General features: G+C 42.9%; 1 protein-coding gene across 3 annotated transcripts in view; it reads right to left on the bottom strand.

Moving 5' to 3' along the window:
* Window positions 1-7,565: 7,565 nt before the first annotated feature.
* cnmd (chondromodulin) overlaps window positions 7,566-22,932 on the bottom strand; it is a 69,802-nt gene continuing 54,435 nt past the window's right edge. For all 3 annotated transcript variants that reach the window (XM_078545872.1, XM_078545875.1, XM_078545874.1), the window contains exon 7: window positions 7,566-8,313. In XM_078545872.1, coding sequence (XP_078401998.1) covers window positions 8,089-8,313 — 225 coding nt within the window. In that variant the 3' untranslated portion in view covers window positions 7,566-8,088. The remainder of the gene's footprint in view (window positions 8,314-22,932) is intronic.

Below are 22,932 nucleotides of genomic sequence, written 5' to 3'. Positions count from 1 at the left end.
AGGCTGTTTCCAGCGGGGTTCCATCGGGCTCAGTACTAGGCCCCCTGCTTTTTGTGGTATATATTAATGATTTGGAAGTAAGTGTAGAGGGCATGATCAAGAAGTTTGCAGACAACACAAATTGGCCGCTTGGTTAATAGCGAGGAGGATTGCTGTAGACTGAAGTAAGGCATCAATGGACTGGTCAGGTGAGCAGAAAATTGGCAAATGGAATTCAACCCGGAGAAGTGTGAGGTGATGCATTTGGGGAGTCAAACAAGGCAAAGGAATACACAATTAATGGGAGAATACTGAGAGGTGTAGAGGAAGTGAAGGAAGTGAAGTTGAAGGGTCAGTCACAAGGGGAATAAGTTCAAGGTGAGGGGTAAGAGGTTTAGGGGGGATGCGAGGAAAAACGTTTTTACCGAGTGGGTGGTGACGGTCTGGAATGCACTGCCTGGGAGGTTGCCTCACATCCTTTGAAAAGTACCTGGATGAGCACTTGGCACGTCATAACATTCAAGGCTATGGGCCAAGTGCTGGTAAATGGGATTAGGTAGGTAGGTCAGGTGTTTCTCACGTGTTGGTGCCGACTTGATAGGCCGAAGGGCCTCTTCTGCACTGTGATTCTGTGACCTTGGAGTGAATGTCTACAGATCCTTGTATGGAGCAGAAAAGATCTATAAAGTAGTTAAGAAGGCATATGGAATCCTCTTTTTTATTATCCAAGGTATAGGATTTAAGAGTAGAGAGTATGCTGGAACTGTACAATCATTAGGCCACAATTTGAGTACTGTGTACAGTTTTGGTCACCTTATTACAAAAAGGTTGTAATTGCACTAGAGAGGGCACAGAGGAGATTTATGAGGATGTTGTCAGGCCTGGAAAAATGCAGCTATGAGGAAAGATTGGATAGGCTGGGGTTGTGAGATGTACAAAATTGTGAGGGGCCTGGATAGAATGGTTGCTTAGGGCTTTTTTAACATGGCAGAGAGGTCAGTGACTAGGGGGCATAGATTTAAAGTAATTGGTAGAAAGATTAGAGGGGAGATGAGGAATTTCTTTTCACCTAGAGAGTAGTAGGGGTCTAGAACTCACTGCCTGAAAGGATAGTGGAGGCAGAAACTATGAACTCATTTAAAAGGCATCAGGATATGCACCTCAAGTGCCATAATTTGCAGGTCTATGGACCAAATGCTGGAAAGTGGGGTGAGGCTGGTTGGCTCATTTTTCGACTGGCACAGGCATGACGGGCCAAGTGGCCTCTTTCTGTGCTGTAAACCTTTTATGGTTCTTATGAACTGTGTTGCAAGCAGAGCTCAAAGGGTTACCTCAAAAGCGCTACAGCAATGTCCATTGTATCTTGCCCATGAAGGATATCTGGGTGTTGTTATGATGAAACAATGATCCTGTGAAGCAGGCTGGTGGCCAACAATAGATCTTGCATAGAAGAGTTCATTAGAAACTGTGGAGCTTGTACGCTCAATGAAAAATCTATTGAACCATATCCACACCTATATACCCAACCACATGACCAATAAAACTATGGCAACAACTCCAAAGTAGATACTTTTGGAGAAGTGCAAACAGCCCCTAGCAATCAATGTTTTTTGCTTGTTGTCCATGATTTGTACAGAAAATGGCTGGAAATTGCGACAACAAATTCCATAACCACCACTTCAGTCATTGATATTTTAGACAAGTTGTTTATAAAATGGGGTTTGCCGGAGACTTTCACTACAGATAATGGACCACAGTTTGTTTTCAGTCAGTTCACGGAGTTCCCTAGTAAACTATAGAATTCACCACCATCTGACATTGCAATACAAACCACAATCGAATAGTGGCATCAAACAATTCAACACGGTGATAAAGGACAGTCTGAGGGCTAGCATGTTGGAAGGGAAAATATTTGAACAATCCATTCATATTTTACTTGGCATACATCGATCCATCCCATCTCTGACTGGAAAGACAGCGTCCAAACTTATGATTAGTCATAACTTTCACATGCTGCTGACCATTCTTAAGCCGTAACCACTATCCAATGAGAATGTCAGAGCAAAAGCAGAAGAAATCGCAAAGTGACGAGGGAAAGCAAAAGCGTGCTTTGACAAGAGAACATGCACAAGGTAACTATAATTTGAAGTTGGTGATTAGATTTGTATCAAATGGCCAAAACATGACCACAAGATTGCATCACCTCTATCAAGACCAACACAGATCAAGGAATTGTTCTGCTATTAACATCTACTCTGGGACAATGCTTTGTTTCTTTACTACTATGTTACCGCTCCCTTTGCCTTTTGTTTCATGACATCTTTGGTATTTGATTACTCCAACCTCTAACCTATCCCTGACCTTCCCTGGATTCTGGACACTCTGGAATCTAAGAAATGACTCAATGTCCATACACTTGATTAGGATGGCTTAATTTAAAATTAGGTGCTTTAGTTTTACAAGGGGGAAAAGATGTGTTTAATTGTTCAGTGTTTGATTATGTGTCTCTATCAACTGCTCACTGTGTGCTGTGTGTCAACCCTGGGGCTGTGGTTAGAGAAACTGAAATGGAGCAGTGAAACATGACATTTTGGAGCACTGTAAGAAAGCTCTTGTTCACGCACACAACCTGGTGAGTGTCATCTCTGCATACCTCCGAGGCATAAAACACAATACTTTGCAGCCAGGCCACCACTGTGGACAGAAACTCTTCCACAGGGTGGCCTGAGGTTGAAGCCAGACAGGCATGGAAGGCCTCTAAGCCTGCCTGTTGTGCTGGCTAGAGTAGCTAGATGTCCAGTTTTGTACCAGACAGTCCTGATTTCAGCATATCTGGCCCAATTCCAGCACTGGATGCCCTTAGGTTCAGTATTTTGATTGCCACACTGTTCACAATGCCATAGCTTAGCCTGAGGGAAGGTCCATTCAGTTGTGGCCAGTTGCCAACCAGTGTGGAGATGATTCACAAATGAGTGATATCAAAATCAACCAAATAGAGGCTGGACGGATCCAAATGGTCATCCTAACAGTCTCATTAGTTAAATGTTGATCATGAAATCATTTTCAGGTCAGTGAGTGTATCCTGACACCCATGCCACCATTTACAAATTCAAAATGCCTAAAAGAAAAACAATGTTCAATCCGGAATAGTCAACAGAATTTGATTTCATAGCATAAAAGCAGGGAGAGCGAGCATCACACATTCTTCATATTGTGTCAATGTGATATCAATGTCAGCTGCTGAGGAAAGGGAGATGTAAATCAGTGCATTTTGTCAGAAAAACACAAATTTAATACTCGATATACATCATCATTGAGCTTTTTTAAATCGATTGTGTTGCCACAAAACGATAAAGTGACAGCTGCTGAATTATGTAAAGTCTACTATGCTGTGAGGCATCATCAGTCTTATAGGAGTATTGGCTGCAGCATAGAAGTTGATTAAAAAAAAAATCTACAGTGACTCCCCGTGGCCTGATGTGAGGGAAAACAAAGTGAAAACACTGAGTGAAAACATTCTAGCGCCATATTCTGCACAGAAGTACTTAAATTATATTAAAGCAAATTATTATTTTCCTTTGGCAATTGATGTCTGAAACAAAGGTGCAACAAAGTGTTTCCTCTTAGTTTTGTGATATTTCAATTTTGAGAAGATGGTCCAGCATTTATTGTTGGATTTCTACATTGTGGCCAGGAAACCTCGGAAGCATTCATAGCAGAAGTATTATCCAAACTCAGTACCTTTGATCTCTAGAGAGACTTTCTCCATATTCAGCTGACAATGCAATTGCTAATTACTGAAAGCACAACAATGTTTACCAAAAACTTAAAGATGCTCAAAATAACATTGTTGCAGCCAACTGTTCGGCTCATATTTTGCACAATGCCACAAGACATGCTCTTGGAAACCTTTATGTAAATGTAGAAAACATCATTCTCAATATATTTGCTCACTTTAGCTTTTCTGTGAGCAGAACACAGCAATTGAGAGAGTTCTGTGGCTTCATTGAAGTAGAGGAGTGCAATCTATTGAGGCACGTTGCGACCAGGTGCCTTCCTCTACTGTCGGCTATTGACAAGATTGCTAAAATGCTGGAAAACTGTGACAATCTACTTTCAGAAGGTAGGTAAGGAAAAGTGTGTCAAAATACTGTGGAGATGCTTCGCGGAGGAGGGGGATGACAATGAAGTACCTGAGTTTTACTTCCTCTTTTTCAGCAATTCTCTGAAACTATTTACAGACTGCGTTGAAGTTTTGAAAGCAAAGTTGTTCATCATCCTCTTGGTCCTCCCTAAGCTCTGTAATCCCCTCCCTACATCTCTCTGCTTCTCTACCTCACTTTCCTTCTTTAATACACTTCTTAAAACCTACCTCTTTGACCAAACTTTTCATCACCTGACCTTGGTTGCATACATAGTTTTATAATGCTCTTGTGAAGCACCTTGGGACGTTTCATTACATTAAAGGTGTTATATAAATAGAAGTTGTTGTTGTTGTATAAGCTAATGAGTGATTTGAATAGGAACTTGGAGAGAAGGATACAGGACGAGTTTTTTGGGTACTCAGTGAATGACAGACTGAAGCAATTAACACCAAATGTGGCAAGAAAATGTGAGACTTGTTCACTTTCCATAAGTCAAGAGGTACTTGAGTGACAGATATGACTTGTCTGAAAACAGCTTTCAGAACAGAAGGTCCAAATTAGCCCTTGCAAATGCTGTGTCATTTGAAGAATTTTGTGACGGTGTTCAACTGTGCAATCTTAAAGAGATTGAAATGGATGAGCGAAATGAATAATTCAGCATTGTGGAAAGTGTTCTATCCTACCCTGAGACCAATGAGGAGAGATGCCTGAAACTATCAGCAAAGCCCATGGAAAAAAAAATCATAAAGAAAATCAGCTCCTATATATTCTCCACGCCATGCAGCAATGCTCATACAAAACACATTTTCTCCATGATTACCACCACTTGGACAAACGAGAGGAACAAGCTGGAAGTGAACAGTGTGAAAGCAGAGCTCCAGATCGGCATCAATTTTTCAGAAGAATGCAAAGACACGTACTCTGAATTCTTGGGGAGCCAAAAACTTCTGAATACCGCTAGGAATGGACAAATATATAAAATCATTTCCATGGTGGCATAATTGCTTTAAATTGTTGATATTGTTATTATTTATTATACTATATATATTAGTTATTATGTTTGTTATGATCAGGTGAGGAGGGGTGGAATGACTCTGCCCTTTTCCCTCTTCTTTTTGATTGCAACAGGGTTTTTTAAAAACGGATAATCGTGCCAATCCCATAAGTACTTAACTGTTTATGTGCTGTGAACATAAAATACATGGTCAGGCAGATTTTCTTGAATTTTTGTAAAAGAAAAAAGGATAGTTTTATTGTACTTAACCCAGCCTAAGAAAAATAATAACAATGCTCCCACTTTCACAACGCGCACACACACTATGTTCACACATGCACAAATAGATTGCAGAGTGGGGGAGATAGATTGAGAAACTTAGAGTCCAGTAAAATTTAAAAAAGTATAGGGCTCTTGAAGGTTGGTGACCCAGCTGGCTTCAGGCTGAACTCAATGGTCCTGTGGCTTTCACTCAGTGGTCCTGCTGCTTTTGGGGCCAAGGAAATTTAATGCTGTAGACAGATGATTTATCAGTTCTTTTGCAGGCAACAGCATTGGGTTCAGTTCTTTTTAAAATCTCTGTCTGTGGAACTTGAATGGTCAAAATTAGCAGAAAGGCAGAAAGTGTTCAACTTGCAAGTTGTAGAGGGAGAGAGAGACAGACAGAGAGACAGAGAGAGAGAGAGAGAAGGAACCCACTCAGGGTCTTGTTCCTTCAGTGTGTTTGTTGGTTGCTCTGTTCTATAGAGAAAACAAGTGCTTAAACACACAAAGGGTTGGCTTGCCACATGTCTTTCACTCTCCAACTGCCCAGTGACCCAAATATGGTCATGTCTAGTGTATTCCAATTACCTTGATTAGATCATAGCTGGGAATCCTTTTCTCAGTCAGGGTCTCATTGTCAAGTGTTATGTCTATTGGTTTGTCTCCAACTAGTTGAGCACTCAGATGATTGTCTGGATACTTTATTATTGGGATAAGAGATACCCCATTCATCTCCTAAGAGAATTGTTCCTGGTGAGGTTTTGCAGACAGATTGTCTTTATTTCAATATTTTGGAATGTAGAAGTACAGTGATGAAAGTGTGCAGCCATCTTTGACTACGATCCCAAAACACTGGAATGTGGCTTTAGTTTTAAAAAGAAAATCACTTAGGGGTTTCTGCCAGGAAATTCAAAAATAGTTTTTTGATTTAAAGCATAGCTTCACAACACACTTCATATATAAGTACAGTTATCATTGGTAATTATTACTTAATAAACTTCATAAGGTGATTAATTCAATTGCAACAGCAATGCTCTGTGCTTGTTGTAATTAATTATATTGGCAGGACTTAACTCATAGCCATTCTGCATCTGTGCATGTGTGATGGTTGGTGGGATGAGTGGGGCATGGTCTGTGTCCAGTATTCCTAACCTTCGCAAGTGGCCACCTTAGTGCTGCCTCCCACTGCCCCTCTCCGCCCCCACCCCCAAACCCCGGGCCTACTGCTGGGTGGCTGCCTCCAGGCAATTAAAGTGTCTTCCACTACCTGCAGGATGTACTGTTCCTGACTGAAAATTCCTAGTTTGTCTTGTTAACAGGCCTGAATCAGCCTTTAAGCGGGTCAGTTGCCTTCAGGGATGCTGTCCCTCCCACCCAACCTCTAGGATAATGGCCCAAGGGTGGGAAGGAGATGCGGGACTGGTACGTAGACTAGCGGCACAAACTGCTATGCACATTCGCCTCCGTTCCTGTACCTGGTAGGGGCTAAAATTCCACATTATGATTTTGTTTATATCTATTTCTGCTACTCCTTTTATCTATTATTTGTTAGTTGTTTTTTCTCTGTCTTCCCTTATAGGTAATCTATCTGTTTCTTATGCCTGTCCAACACAATTAGCTGGAGCAGTGGAGGAGTTAATAGAATTTTTTTTCCGATCTTCACTTGCACCTTTACTTGGATGCTATAATCCATCACAAAACTTTTTTAGTTTTAAGTATACACTTCTGTTTTATCCTTTGGACTATTTTGAGGGTATAAATCAGATACTTCACTCCACAGCCATGGCCATGCATTCATGCAGATGACTAGGCAGTAGGTAGATAGCCTGTTGCCATGGTTCTGCCATTTCCATTAAAACTGGGTCCTGAGAGAAGTTTGGGGGCAGGCCATCATACCTCCACTTTGCCCTTCTCCATTCTAAATGCCCCTGACCATTACTTTTTGTCAATCTACAGAAATGCAGCTGACATCAAGAGCTCAGCATACCAGGGAAAATGAAATCCGCATTTCGCCATCACTGCAGACTTAAACAAAAACTTTTTTTTGTTATTGACACGCAATAGGGCAAATTCTTACAGTTTGATTCGTTTTATTTACTAAAAACAGCCAAGAAATGGTGTTGATTTTTTTTGAATGTCTGTGCTGCACATAGCAAAATTGAATTTAATTGGAAAACAACACATGACAATGCACGACATTATTTAATAATTGGAAAATGAAAATTCCAGAGCTTAATGACAAAAGGCATTTAACAGTCCTAGTCATCTAGTTCTATTGTATTAATTGGCCTCTTTAATCTTAGTTACATATACACCACCAATTGGTTATATTATCTGTACAAATAAGAATCTAAGCACACATACATGTTGCTGCATGCTTTATTGCACAATTACAAATGTCTATACAATTTTCTATATAAACAGGATCATCTTATGCAATTCTACTTTTGCCTAATATTGTTTAGCTTTACACAATTTGGAGGGGTTTGGAGCACTTCAATTTTTAAACCAAACTCCAATAACAGTACATCTGCAGAAAGTATGTTGTCATGGACTGAGGTGCTTTAATGGATAGTGTTACAAAGGCATTAAATTGTATCTCTTTCCAAAAATTCTTTCCAACAATAACCATTTATTAAATTCATAGCCAATAATTATTTGCCATTGGGTGGAACTCCATTTCAAAAAAGGGACTTCTTCAGTGGCTTACACCAAACCGAGTATGCGTCCTACCCACCAGGAGCAAGGCATGATCAATCTACAAGCAACACGACACCCTCGATAATTATAAGGCCAAGGGTAGTAGCCACGCAGGGGTTCACATATACGCTGGCAATGTGAATAACTGCGCCTGCACTCAGCACAACAGATTCCATTGTGATCCAGCAAAGGGTCAAAGGTCATGGCGCCACTCTCACCTTCTAAGATTCTCTGGAAAAGCAAGAGAGATATTTTAGTATTGCATGAATCCAAAATTTATTTTTCTTTTGCTTTGAAACTCATTCCTTTCCAAGTAAATAAATTTGTAGTAAAGCAATGTACCATAATAATGACCACATACTTTTATTTTTAAAATGTTAACGTGAGGAAAGTTATTTTGACTAATATCAAAATTGCACCAAGGTCATAAAACACAGATTTCATGTAATGAATATACATCCTTCTCTGTCAGAGACACAATCAATGTATGCAATTTTGCAACAAGTTACCGGCTTAGTAGCCCATGTGTCATAACAGAGTTGACTGCACTTATTAAATGACAAAATCTGTCAACTATTGCCAGAAAATTGGTGTGGTGAGACCACATTTGGAGTACTGTGTACAGTTTTGGTCTCCTTACTTGATAAAGGATATAATAGAATTAGAAGCAGTTCAGAGAAGGTTCACTTGACTGATCCCTGGAATGAAGGGGTTATCTTATGAGGAAAGGTTGCACAGGTTGGATCTGTATCTATTGCAGTTTAGAAGAACGAGAGGTGATCTTATTAAAACAGATAAGATCCTGAGGGGCCTTGACAAGGTAGGTGCTGAAAGGATGTTTCCCCTTGTGAGAGAGATGAGAATAAGGGGTCTCCTAATTAAGATGGAGATGAGGAAAAATGTTTTCTCTCAAAGGGTCGTTAGTCTGTGGAATTCTTTTCCCCAGAGAACAGTGGAAGCAGGGTCATTGAATAGTTTTAAGGTTGAGTTAGATAGATTCTTAATTGACAAGGGAGTCAAAGGGTATAGGGGTAGAGAGGAAAGAAGAGTTCAGGCAACAATCAGATCAGGCACCTGGTCAAATACGGGCAAGGAAACCTCCTGCTGATTTCCACGTACAGCTGCAACCCCCCCCTGCCCAGATGATGAATCAGTGCTCCTCCATGTTGAACACCACTTGGAGGAAGAATAGAGGTTGGCAAGGGTGCAGAAAATACTCTGGGTGGGGGACTTCAATGTCCATCACCAAGTGTGGCTCGGTAGCGCCACTACTAGACTGGGTCTGCAGGAGGTGGTGAGAGAACCAACAAGAGGGAGAAATATACCTGACCTCATCCTTACCAAACTGCCTACCGCAGATGCATCTGTCCATGACAGTAACAGTAGGAGTGACCACCACACTGCCAAGGTTGAGATAAAGACCCATCTTCACATTGAGGACACCCTCATTTGTGTTGTGTGGCACTACCACCATGCTAAATGGGATAGATTTCGAACACATATAACAACTCAAGACTGGGTAACCATGAGGCGCTGTGGGCCATCAGCAGTAGCAGATTTGTACTCAACCACAATCTGTAACCTCATGGCCCAGCATATCCCCTATTCTACCATTAATATCAAGCCAGAGGATCAACCCTGGTTCAAAGAAGAGTGCAGAAAGACATGCCAGAAGCAGCACCAGACACACCTAAAAATGAGGCGTCAACCTGGTGAGGCTACAACACATGACTACTTGCGTGCCAAACAGCATAAGCAGCAAGTGTTGACAGAGCTAAGTGATTCTACAACCAACGGATCAGATCTAAGCTCTGCAGTCCTGCTACATCCAGTCATGAATGGTGATGGACAATTAAACAACACATTGGAAGAAGAAGTTCCACAAATATCCCCATCCTCAATGATGGGGGAGCCCAGCCTATCAGTGCGAAAGATAAGGCTGTAGCATTCGCAACAATCTTCAGCCAGACATGCTGCGTGGATGATCCATCTCGGCCTCCTCCAGAGGTCCCCAGCATCACAGGTGCCAGTCTTCAGCCAATTCAATTCACTCCACATGATATTAAGAAATGGCTGAAGGCACTGGATACTGTAAAGGCTATGGGCCCTGACAACATTCAGGTGATAGTACTGAAGACTTGTGCTCCAGAACTTGCCATGTCCTTAGCCAAGCTGTTCCAGTACAACTACAACACTGGCATCTACCTGGCTATGTGGAAAATTGTGCAGGTAAGTCCTGTACACAAAAAGCAGGGCAAATTCAACCCGGCCAATTACCGCTCCATCAGTCTACCCTCCATCATCAATAAAGTAATGGAACGGGTCATCAATAGTGCTATCAAGTGGCACTTGCTTAGCAATAACCTGTTCACTGATGCTCAGTTTGAGTTCCGCCAGAGCCACTCAGCTCCTGGCCTCATTACAGCTCTGCTTCAAACATAGGCAAAAGAGCTGAAACCCAGAGATGAGGTGAGAGTGACTGGGCTTGACATCTAGGCAGCATTTAACCGAGTGTGGCATCAAGGAGTCCTAGTAAAATTGGAGTCAATGGGAATCAGGGGCAAAACTCTCTGCTGGTTGGAGTAATAACTAGCACAAAGGAAGATGGTTGTGGTTGTTAGAGTCATCTCAGCACCAGGACATCACTGCAGGAGTTCCTCAGGGTAGTGTCCTAAGCCAAACTATCTTCAGCTGCTTCATCAATGACCTTCCTTCCATCATAAAGTCAGAGGGGGGATGTTCACTGATGATAGCACAATGTTCAGCACGATTTATGACTCCTCAGATGTTGAAGCAGCCCATGTCCAAATGTAGCAAGACCTGGACGATATCCAGGCTTGGGCTGACAAGTGTCAAGTAACATTCGCGCCACATAAGTGCCAGGTAATGACCATCTCCAACTAGAGAGAATCTAACCAATGCCCCTTGACATTCAATGGCATTACCATCGCTGAATTCCCCCACTATCAACATCCTGGGGGGTTACCATTGACCAGAAACTGAACTGGACTAGCCTTATAAATACTGTTGCTACAAGAGCAAGTCAGAGGCTAGGAACCCTGTGGTGAGTAACTCACCTCCTGACTCCCCAAAGTCTGTCCACTATCTACAAGACACAAGTCAGGAATGAGATGGAATACCCTCCACTTATCTGGATTAATGCAGCTCCAACAACACTTGAGGTTTCATGAAGGGTTTGTTAATTAAATTAAAATTTTTGAAAAAATGAATGGACATGTCCCAGCTCATGTGACAGTTTCACATGTTTGTAAAATTTTTTTCCACCTTTATTAAACTTCCCACAACTTAAACTAATTTCCCTGAGGCACTACCGCGAAAGAGCGCAGGCCCTGAATACCCCCAGCCCACACAGCGAGCGCACAGCACTTCCAAGCGTGCATCACGCTGGGCGGGCCTTAATTGGCCAACCCACATAAAATGGTGGCGCCGATTGGATTTGCGCTAGCTCCCACCCCAGCACAACCCCCAACGGGGGAGGGAAAATTCTTCCCTAAGGGATCACAAGTCATGGTTAATGGGGGAATCAGAGGCTGGGGGAGGTGGGGGACTTGTGGATTGAAAGCCTAAGGAGTCAAAGAGCCAAGTGGGAAAGTTGGAGGCTTAAAGGGTGAGAGGGGTGGGGATATCAGAACACTCAGAGGGGTGTCGGTTGCGGGGAGCTGTCAAGGCAGCTAAGCTGGATTTAGCAGGTAAGTAGAACAGCATTTATCTCCTGGATCTAGCAGTCCATGACTTCCTGGAGCCAGTGGGTTCCCAAAGCCAAGGGAACCCATTTGGTCAAAGTTAAATTTAAAATGATGGATAAATATGAGGCTTTCAGTCTCATTCTAATATTTAAACAAGCAACCTGCCTCATGGAAGTGGGTTGAGCTGCCTGTCGCTCAATGTCCGTTCTCTATTAAAATTGGAAGTGGCTGCTATGGAGAAAGCTTGGGGTTAGAGCTCAGATTTTTAACACTTTAACCTCCTGCCTGACCCAAACTTGCTCATTTTCGGGGGTTAAAATTCCTCCCAATGTTGTGAAAAGATTCAACCACAATAACATCTTGGAATTTCAGTAATTCTAACAAGCAAAAGCTATTTTCAAAACTTGTGTTTATAATTTGATTAATATACTCCTAAAATTGTAAGAGGTGGGTTTGTGCAGCGAGTTCTCCCAATCATCCTTCAAAACTTTGGGGTGGTTTTTCTAGTAATTCCTGTTTGTTCTTCCACCAGTTCTGATCCCCATAATGTGGAAATTTCTGCTGGTGGTGTTATATCAATTTTTAATGCATTTGTATTAAATTCCTCACTCTGCTATTTAAATGTAGATATTAAACATCTGGATATTAACATTCCCATGAGTAATTCCTACCCTCATGTTGGAATAGCATTTAAATGGAGGAAAAAACCTTTTTGATTGGCAGCCAGGGTTTATGATTTGCTCAACTGTTTATATAAAGCTACTACTTAAATTTCAAGGAACAAAGGTTTTCTTGGAGAGAATGTCTACTGCATTCACTTCTGCAGCTAGCTTGCTGTCCTACTGTAGATAATGTTTATTTTTGTAGCTTTCTCAGCATTGCATGATACTTGCAATTCCAATACTGTTCGCGTCAGAAGGTGAAAATTTACAGTTCTGCCTGTAGAAGCTGCTTTCATTGCGATGGTCCCAAAAGATTTTACTGAAAGGGTTATGAAAAATGTAATCTTTGGCAACTCTTTATAGCATGTCTCCTGAGATCGAGATTACAGTTCATTCAGCTGAAAACTTGAATCAATCACTGCAGCAGCATGCTAACATGCACCCCATTAACTCTTCATAAATGGCACGCAAAATGTCAAGATCAACAAAGTTGAAGGGCATGTTCAGCAATGTTATAATATTCTGATATACAAACCGTCATTAAGACCATAAATGTTTGCCTGTTTTAAATGGGAATAAAATGGTACCTTTAAAATTATGAAGGGTTTTTTACAGAGTTGATAGGGAGAAAATGCTCCCACTGACAGGAGGGTCAGTAACCAGAAGGCACAGGTTTAAGACAATCGGCAAAAGATCCAGAGGGGAGATGCAGAGAAATGCACTGCCTAAAAGGGTGTGGAAGCAGATTCAATAGTAACTTTCAAAAGGAAATTTGATATATGCTTGAAAAGAAAGAAAATTGCAGGGCTATGAGGAAAGAGTGGAAAATGGGGCTAAATGGATATTCCTTTCAAAGTTCTGACAAAGGCACAATGGGCTGAGTAACTCTCTCATGTGCTGTAATATTCTAAGATCTTGGATTTGTGGACAATAAAACTTCAGCACGTGACTACCTTGAAGAAAGCTCCTGTTACTTAGATTTCATACCAGTATAATTTAACAATATTACAATCTCCACTTTTTAAAGTAGAAAATTATATGTTCAGATACATCTCCTGAAGTGCTTAATTCTTATTACATAGCCAATCTGACAGGTGACCTTTTATCAACATTGAAAATGTCCTTGGTATTTGGAGGGCACTGAGCAGAATATCCATGTATAAAGATGTACTCGGCCTCAATGGACAGCAGTACAGTCTATTGTGCAGCATGCACTGCTTTAAAGCAATTATCATGGTCAAGAAAGGCAGTCTGGTTTACCAGTGGAGCATTTTCAAAGAGGCACAATATCCAATTTTCTAATGTTAGATAAAATAGCTTAAGTTTTACTTTGAAATTGCCTGTAAAGTTAATGCTTGATAATGAAGAGATCTGTAAAATACTAAATCTTTCAAAATGATCAGAAAATGTTAATATTATTCATAGGTAAACTTGTGGTCATCCAAAACTCTGCTGCCTATGTCTTAACTCGCAGCAAGTCCCATTCCACTATCACCTCTGTGCTAGCTGACTGACATTGGTTCCCAGTCAAGCCATGTCTTGAATTTAAAATTCACATCCTTGTTTTCAAAGTCCTCCATGGTCGTGCCCTCCCCAACTATATAATCTCCTCCAGTCTCACAACCTTCTGAAATATCTGCATTCCTTTAATTCTGGCCTCTTGTGCATTCCCAATTTTAATTGCTCCACTGTTGGTGGTCTTGCCTTCAGTTGCCTAGGCCTCAAGCTCTGGAATACCCTCCCTATACCTACTTCTTCTCTACCACACTCTTCTCCTTTAAGACAATCCTTAAAACCTACCTCTTTGACCAAGTTTTTCATCATCTGACCCAATATCTCCTTGTTTGCCTTGGTGTCATACTTTGTTTTATAATGCTCCTGTGAAGCTTCTTTGGACATTTCATTTCATTAAAGGTTCCAGATAAAGTTGTTGTAAGACTTTTTCTTACATTTGTACCCTTTAAACGATAGCAATTAAATATTGCTATCCAATATCAGTACTTTAGTTTGGTAGATAGTAGATCCCACTCTGGTAATTTAGGAATTTGAATTCAGGTTTAAAAATCTGGGAATGAAAAGTTGGTACCAGGAAAAGTGACCATGAAACTATCAGAGTGTTGTAGGAACTCAATCTGGCCTATAGGACCAGTTCCATACCAATGTAGTTGACTCTTAACTACTCTCTGAAGTGGCCCAGCAAGTTATATCAAACAGCTACAAAGCTTACAGATTGCATGAGCTCAAAAAGAAGGCTCACCTCCACCTTCTCAGAGCAACCAGGAATGGTTAATACATTACAGCCTTGCCAGCAATGCCAACAACCTGAGAATGAATATGTAAAAATAATCCTTGGCACCAGTAGCCTTTGCTGTGAAACTCTTAAAAAAAGAGTATCTGTTTTGGATGAAAAATCTTAGATTGTCCAAGATTTGCTTTCTGCTCCAAATCTGCCTGAACTTGTGTATTGCAAATGGGATAATGGTTCCCCTTCATGGTTGATGGTCTTCTTCAACTAAGTTCAATCAGAAATTTTAATCTGAACAAATATTGAAACCAGATTCAGCCATAAATTAAACTTTACATCTTTAAATCATTTTCATACCCTGCTATAATGTGATCAGAGTCAAAACACATGTAGAAATATATCTTAGCTTACCTATCATTTAATATAAATGTAATATTGAGTATTAGCAATGAATGGAATTATATTATGACTTCGACACCATTCAAGCCTTGCCACTAACCTAGACATGATTATTATACTGCTGGGACACTTAGCGCAATGAATTTATTAACAGTCCAAAGCATCAAAAAAATTTTCAGCTAAATTGAGTAACAGCTAAAATATAGATAGACACTTTAATGAGATAAGGAATGCAGGCTAAATGTATATAAATATTCAGCATTGTTACACCTGTATTCTTATCATAAATTAACATTATAGTAAGTGTGCATTATTCTACAAAAAGATAATTTTACTGTCACCTGTATTAGCTCTTAATACCTAGTGTCTGATTCTAGAATTGTCAGATTCAATTGTTTACAAGTGAATCAATCATAGTGCATGGCACATTCAAGACCTGTAAGATAGATGGTATCGGGTATGGCATAATATGTCATTTTTAAAAATCCTTGAAATTTTTGTCCCTTTTTCTGTCACTTCCTTCCTTCAGGTCCATATTTTCTCAATTAGGAGGATGGAATGGGATCAGTGGTGACTATACCAATGAATGCCATCATTGCTGCTCCTTGATTGATTGACTGTGGAAGTTTTCTTCTGCGGCTATGGCTAATAAAATCATAAATCTTTATAAATAGATTTACAATTTCATTACATATAGCACAGAGAGGAAACCTTCCCCCACAAGGTGCATTTAAACTATGTAAGAAAGCCCACTCTTCTGTCAACTTTCCTTTCATTCCTCAGACAACCAGGCAACAGAAGTCAAAGTCATCCTCCATAAGGAATCTGAGTTGGGATTTTAGTCACGACATTCAGTAAAAGATGTAAAATACAAAGTAATATCCAGCATATATAAAGAACAATGGATTGTTCAGGATTAATTGCAGATATATAGACATGGCCCTGAGTTAGAGTGGACATGTAACATTACAGCATTTATATAAAATGCTAATGTAATATTGCACCAATTATGTTTCATATTCATTGTTCCTCATTACCATGAAACACTTCATCTGTGCAGTTAAACTCACTCTAATGCATCATGGGGATATGTATAACTACCTCATTAGCTAGCACCTGATATATGTGGGTGATGGTGTGTTATAGATCACACAGGGAGTTTGGCCTGCTGTGGCAAAATGTACTTTTACATCTATGTTGTCATCTGGAGCTATGGATAGTGATGGTAGAGGCTTCAACTTTCTTTCCATCACATGGCCAGGAATATCTCCCACTCTTGCCACTGACATGTGTTGGAAGAATTTACACCTTCCTTGGCCATCAAGTCTCAGGGTGGTACTCTAACCTTGGACTTCTGTCACAGAGGCAGGGATGCTACCCACTGCATCACAATACCTCCCTCATATATGTACCAACATCTAAAACCAATTCAGGATTGCATGGAAATTCACCCCAACAATTCAATCATATAACAAAGCTATTTGTAAAAATATTTTTGTTACTCACTACTGATATAAACATTATTGGTGCAAAATTTGGTTAGGTAGCACCCATATTTTCGATGCTACGGATGCTGCTCTGGAACCAAAATGGCACCCACGCTGTGCACATATACTGCTGACGTCAGCCATGGCAAATTCCATATTAAATAGGTCATTAGTGCGGGAGCTGGGTGCGGTGCCAGAGGAGTAATGTGGCTGATCCTAATGTCAGATAGCATGTACTGCTGATTTGATGCCAGCTGTGCCACTTTGCCTTCAGCATTACAAATAATGTCCTCTCTTAATCAAGCATAGACTCATGAACATGCACTCAGCAGCAGGAAGGCCCTCCCACTCCCCAACCTGCACTATCTAAAGGGATCATCAACAAGTTTCAGTTTACTTGCTGGTTGATTCTACTGAATGTTGCTGAGTTAGTTAGTGTTTGGTGGTTTGTGCTGCTATTTAAAGTCCCTAAGGGAGTGGCATGATGTGGTAAAAAGTTTGGCATTGACTTCAAGGGTTCTGCTCAGATCATTTGGTCTCAGTCCTGGGTCATGTAGTTACCATGTGTATTGCCTGCTGCATAATAGAGACAATAAGCAGAGGTAGCACAGATGAGGACAAGTTACTTGGAGAGGGAGGAAGAAGAGGGGAGAAGGGCCCTCATATGGAGGCCATATTCACCCAGAGCAATTTTCAGAACTCAACCTTAGTAAAGAACAGTGTTTCAGAGGTCTCCGCTTCATTAAAGAGGTGCTCACAAAAATCTGTCACCTGCTGCTGACAGAACTGCAGCCACACAGCAGGACAAGATGGCACAGCCTGTGACTGTGGAGGTGACTGTGGCCATGAACTCTAACGCATTGAGCTCCTTCCAGGCTGGAGCAGGTGATAATTATAACATCTCCACTGTTGTATAAGGGTCCATAGGAGGTTCTGTTTGCAAAGAGAATTAAATACGTTTGCCAAAGAAAAGCAGGCAGAATGAACCGGTGGCTTTGCCAATATTGCAGGCTTCCCCACAGTGCAGGGTGCATTGACCGCACGTAAGTCACTTTGCAGGTACTACATGTCATTTCTAAGACCTCCCGGAATCAGAGGAGATTCCACTCCCTCAACATGCAGCTTGTGTGTGACCATATGCAGTGCATCATGGAGTTCAGTCCCAGTATACTAGCAGCAGTTATGAACACAAGATGCCTTCATTTTGTGGCAGTCCACTGTAACATCATTTGAACCACCACAAAAGACCAAAGCGTGGCTACTGGACAACAAAGGTTATCTGCTGACCACTTGACTCATGACTCTGGTTTGCAACCCAAGCACACATGAGAAGCACGCATATAATAAGAGCCGTGCAGCCATATGGGATCTGATCAAGAAGAACATTGGGGTGCTTAAACATGCTTCTGCTGCCTGCATCATTTTTTGGGGGAAATGTGCAGTAAAGGCAAGAACATGTTTCAAGGTTCCTCATTGTCTGCTGCATGCTGCACAACCTCGCCATCATGAAGGTGCAACTCTTGTCACCAGGTAGACAGTGAGCAGTTGAAGAAGAGGAAGAGACAACCAACCCAGCCTTTTTGATGTGGTTGCCATATTAGATTGAGTAATGATGAATGAGCCAGGTTCAGTTAACAGCTAACAGTGCAGGAGTATTTACCTAATAGCGAACACCATATGATCAAGATCAATGCCATGCTTGAAAGGGAGAAATGTGAAACAGCTAGTGCGATGCTAGATTTTAGGTAAGGTTGACTTCAATGTGATGAGCCAAAGACTATTCACAGGAAACAGGCAAGTCTGATAATGGGTAAAATGATACAAGATCAGTGTCAGTGCAACTTGATGTGATACAGAAGCAGTTTATACCCCTGAGGGGCAAGAGCTGTAGTAGCCAAAAAAAACATGGATGACTAAAAGGTAATAGGCAACATAAAACTGGAAGAAAAAGCAAACAAAAATATAAAAAAAAAGCACAGATCCTGGTGAATGAAAAAGATACAAAGAACAGCAAAGTGTGACAAAACAGATATTAAAAGCTACGAAAAGGGAGCGTGACGAGGGATATCAAAATCAACACAGAAATGTCTTAGAATTATATTAGGGAAGAAAGGATGGTCAGGAGTAATATGGGCCCCTTGGAAACTGATAACGGTGATACTGTTAATGAAAATAAGGAAATGGCGGACATGCTGAATAATCACTCTGTGTCAGTATTTACAGTAAAGGAATAGGTCAGCGTGCCAGAAATCCCCAGGAAATAAATATTGGTTTAAGGACAAGGACTCTTCAAGGTTAATGTTAGCAAAATAACCACAATGAGGAAAATAATAGAAAATATAGAGTGATAAATCCCCAGAACGAGATGTTTCCAACCCAGAGTTTCAAATGAAATAGGTGATCTATAATCTTCCAGAGTTCTCTCCATTCAGAAACCATTCCTTTAGATTGGAAAATGAGCATGACACTCTGCTATTTAGCAAAGGTGGGAGACAAAGCTGGGAATTATAGATCATTTGGCCAAACATGTGTGGTTAGGTAATTGCCAGTCTATTATTAAGGATAGGGTGACTTAACACCTTGCAAATTTTCAGCTGATTAGAGAAAGCCAGCATGGATTTGTAAGGGATAGGTCATACCTGATGAATTTGATTGCATTTTTTGAAGAAATAACCAAATGAGTGGACAGGAGAATGCGATATAAGTGGACTTCCAGAAGGCATCTGATAAAGAGACTGTCAGCTAAAGTTGAAGCTCACGGGATTGAAGCCAAATTATTGACATAGTTAGGAAATTAGCTGAGTGGTAGGAGACGGAGAGTAGGGAAAGTAGGTAGGTAATCTAATTGAGAATACATGATTGGTGGTGGCCTGCCCCCTGTTTTGGGCCATCAACTGTTAACTGTCTTTATTAATGACTAGGAAGATGAGATAGAAAGTGCATATCCAAATTTGCTGATGACACAAAGATAAGCACTTTGAAAGCAATGTAAACAGAAGCATATAATTACAAAGAGAAAATGATAGATTAAGTGAATAGGAAAAACTGTGGCAAATGGATTGCAATGTAGACAAATATGAGGTCACCCATTTTGGATTTATAAAGGATAGGACAGGATACAATCAGCCTTGTCCAATTGGCTGCATTGAGACCTGAGAAACCCCTCGATGTAGCCCGCGGAGCCACTGTTCAAAAGCCAGTAAAACTGGCCTGCAAGTTCAAAATACAGGTAAGTTAATTTCAAGGTTTTGCAAGGGGCCACTCCACTAATCACATGCCATTGCTTTCCTGCATTTGCAGCTGATAGGCTCACTATTGAGAGAATGAGGGAGAGAAACAGTCTCTGATTGGAGGAGTGGTGAACACTGGCAGCCATGAGTCTTCTGGGGGCTGCCAGGCCCAAGAGAAGCAAAGATGTGGGGAGGCTGGAGCCCAGGGAGCAAAGGTACGGCAGAGCTGGAGAGCAGGGAGCAAAGGTACGGCAGAGCTGGAGGCCAGGGAGGGCCAAGTTTTGGTGGGCCCTGGGAGGGCCAAGTGTTGGCGGGCCCGAGCAGGATGAAGTTGCGGCAGGCCCCGGGCAGAGTGATGTTGCTGAGGGCTCCAGGCAGGGCGAAATTTCAGCAGGCCTGAGCGGGACAAAGTTACGGTGGGCCTGGGCATGGAGAAGTTGTGGTGGGCCCCGGGCAGAGTGAAGTTGCGGTGGGTCTGGGCAAGGTAAAGTTGCGGTGGGCCCCGGGCAGAGTGAAGTTGTGGCGGGCCCTGGGCAGAGTGAAGTTGCGGCAGGCCCCGGGCAGAGTGAAGTTGCGGTGGGCCTGGGCAGAGTGAAGTTGTGGCAGGACCTGGGCAGAGTGAAGTTGTGGCCGGCCCCGGGCAGAGTGAAGTTGTGGCAGGTCCGGGGCAGGGTGAAGTTGCCGGGGGCCCGGGCAGGGTGAAGTTGCGGTGGGCCCGGGCAGGGTGAAGTTGCGGTGGGCCCGGGCAGGGTGAAGTTGCGGTGGGCCCGGGCAGAGTGAAGTTGCGGTGGGCCCGGGCAGAGTGAAGTTGCGGTGGGCCCGGGCAGAGTGAAGTTGCGGTGGGCCCGGGCAGAGTGAAGTTGCGGTGGGCCCGGGCAGAGTGAAGTTGCGGTGGGCCCGGGCAGAGTGAAGTTGCGGTGGGCCCGGGCAGGGTGAAGTTGCGGTGGGCCCGGGCAGAGTGAAGTTGCGGTGGGCCCGGGCAGAGTGAAGTTGCGGTGGGCCCGGGCAGAGTGAAGTTGCGGTGGGCCCGGGCAGAGTGAAGTTGCGGTGGGCCCGGGCAGAGTGAAGTTGCGGTGGGCCCGGGCAGAGTGAAGTTGCGGTGGGCCCGGGCAGAGTGAAGTTGCGGTGGGCCCGGGCAGAGTGAAGTTGCGGTGGGCCCGGGCAGGGTGAAGTTGTGGTGGGCCCGGGAAGGAGACGGTGCCGTGGTGAGTATGTGGGAGTGAGAAGGTGAGTGAGAGAGTGAGTGAGTGTGTGGGACTGAGAAAGTGAGTGTGTGGGAGTTAGAGAGTGTGTTAGACTGAGTGTGTGTGTGGGAGTGAGAGGGTGAGTGAGCAGAATTTTATGTCCTGTGGGCAGGTGCACGCCCGACCCGATTGAGCGTAAAACAACGCGAAGATGTCAGGTGAGCGACCCGGTATCATCGCGCACTCACGTGATATTTCGGTCGACAGGCGCGCGTGAGAGTCAACGGCACACCCACCGACGATTAAGAGGCCTGTTAAGGCCATCAATGTATTAATTGACCTGGATTTTTCACTGAAAATTACGGTTGGGGGGTGGGTGAATCTGCCAGGCGGCCTTTGGATTTTTGAGGAAACCTCATCCAAGGGTGGCATGAGGTTTCTGCTATTAATTTAAAGAAAATAAAAATGTTTGGGCAGAATTTTTATCATCAATATGTTTAGGTGAGTGACTCTTATAGGTGGAAATTTTTTTTGGAACTTCATAATGTTTATTTTTGGCTTTAAAATTCTTCCACTCCTTGAGGCAGCTCTCTGCCTTCAGGGAGCTTTCATGGCGTGCCCACCCGTGTTCGTGCTGACTTCAGTGCTCACCCTCCTCCCAGCCCCCATCCCAGCAGTGCTGGGCCTTTCAGCGCATCTTTCATGCTGGCTGCCCGTTAATTGGCCAGCCAGCGTAAAATCGTGGTCAGGGGCTGATCGCAGGAGGCAGCCCGTTTCCTGGCCACTTCCGGGCCCGCCCACCCAATGACGTGAAAATCCTGCCCAGTGTGTGTGTGTATGTGGGAGTGAAGGTGTGCATGTGTCTGTGTGTGTGTGGGAGTGAGAGTGTGTGTGTAAATGAGAGATAGACAATGTGTGTGTGTGTGTGTGTGTGTGTGTGTGAAGTGAGAGTGAGAAAGAGAGAGAGTGTGTGTGTGTGACAGAGAGAGAGAGAGAGAGAGAGTATGTGTGTGTGACAGAGAGAGAGAGAGTGTGTGTGTGTGTGGGAGTGAGAGAGTGTGTGTAAGTGAAAGAGAGACAATGTGTATGTCTGTGTGTGTGTGTGGAGTGAGAGAGAGAGAGTGTGTGTGTGTGTGTGTGTGTGTGTGTGTGAGAGGGTAAGTGTCTGTCTGGCTTACTCCCAATCTCAGGTTTCTTACTCACTGGCCAGGATCTTATTTTCAGCGTGTGGGGGTGGTCCTGTCATGCTGGAAATAAAATGACGCGCGATGACGTTGGGCGTGCGTCTTGACGTCATGGCGCTGTCTCGCGATGTTTTGTTCAGCGGGCACGCACCAGAGTCGGCTGTGCACTCCGCCAATAATTGAAAGGCCTATTAAGGCCATTAACGAAGTAATTCATTTCAAGTTTACACTGCCCGTCCAGCCTTACGATTGGTGGCCTTTACGTTTTTTTAGGAAACCTCATTCACGAGCGGGATGAGGTTTCCAAAAGCTTTTATGAATTAAATGAAAGCTTTTTCTGAAAAATAAAAACATGTCCCATCTCATCGCAGTCACATGAGGAGACATGTTTCATTCAATTTTTATTGCAGTTATTTATCTTTTTCAAAAGTGCTCCAATCTCCCTGAGGCACAGGTCTATGCGAAAGAGCGCTGGACCCGACTCTCCCTCCTCCCCCCACCAGCACAGGTAGTGCTCAGCGTTACTGCTCACGCATTACGCTGGGCAGGCCTTAATTGACCCTCCCGTGTAAAATGGCGGCGCGGTGCTGATCGCAGGCGGTGGTCAGCTCCGCGACCGACCCCGCCCGCTCCGGCTCTCCCTGAGCCCTCCCAACGCGGGAACAATTCAGACCACAGTCACCACCAGTCCAACACATAGACACACACACACATACCCAGTCACAGTGCCTCAGGGAGCTGCAGACCTCCAC

This window comes from Cetorhinus maximus, chromosome 7 (genome assembly GCF_964194155.1).
Source record: "Cetorhinus maximus chromosome 7, sCetMax3.hap1.1, whole genome shotgun sequence".
NCBI lineage: Eukaryota > Metazoa > Chordata > Chondrichthyes > Lamniformes > Cetorhinidae > Cetorhinus > Cetorhinus maximus.
The sequence above is the reverse complement of the archived record's forward strand: the minus strand, read 5'-3'. Positions and strand labels throughout refer to the sequence as shown.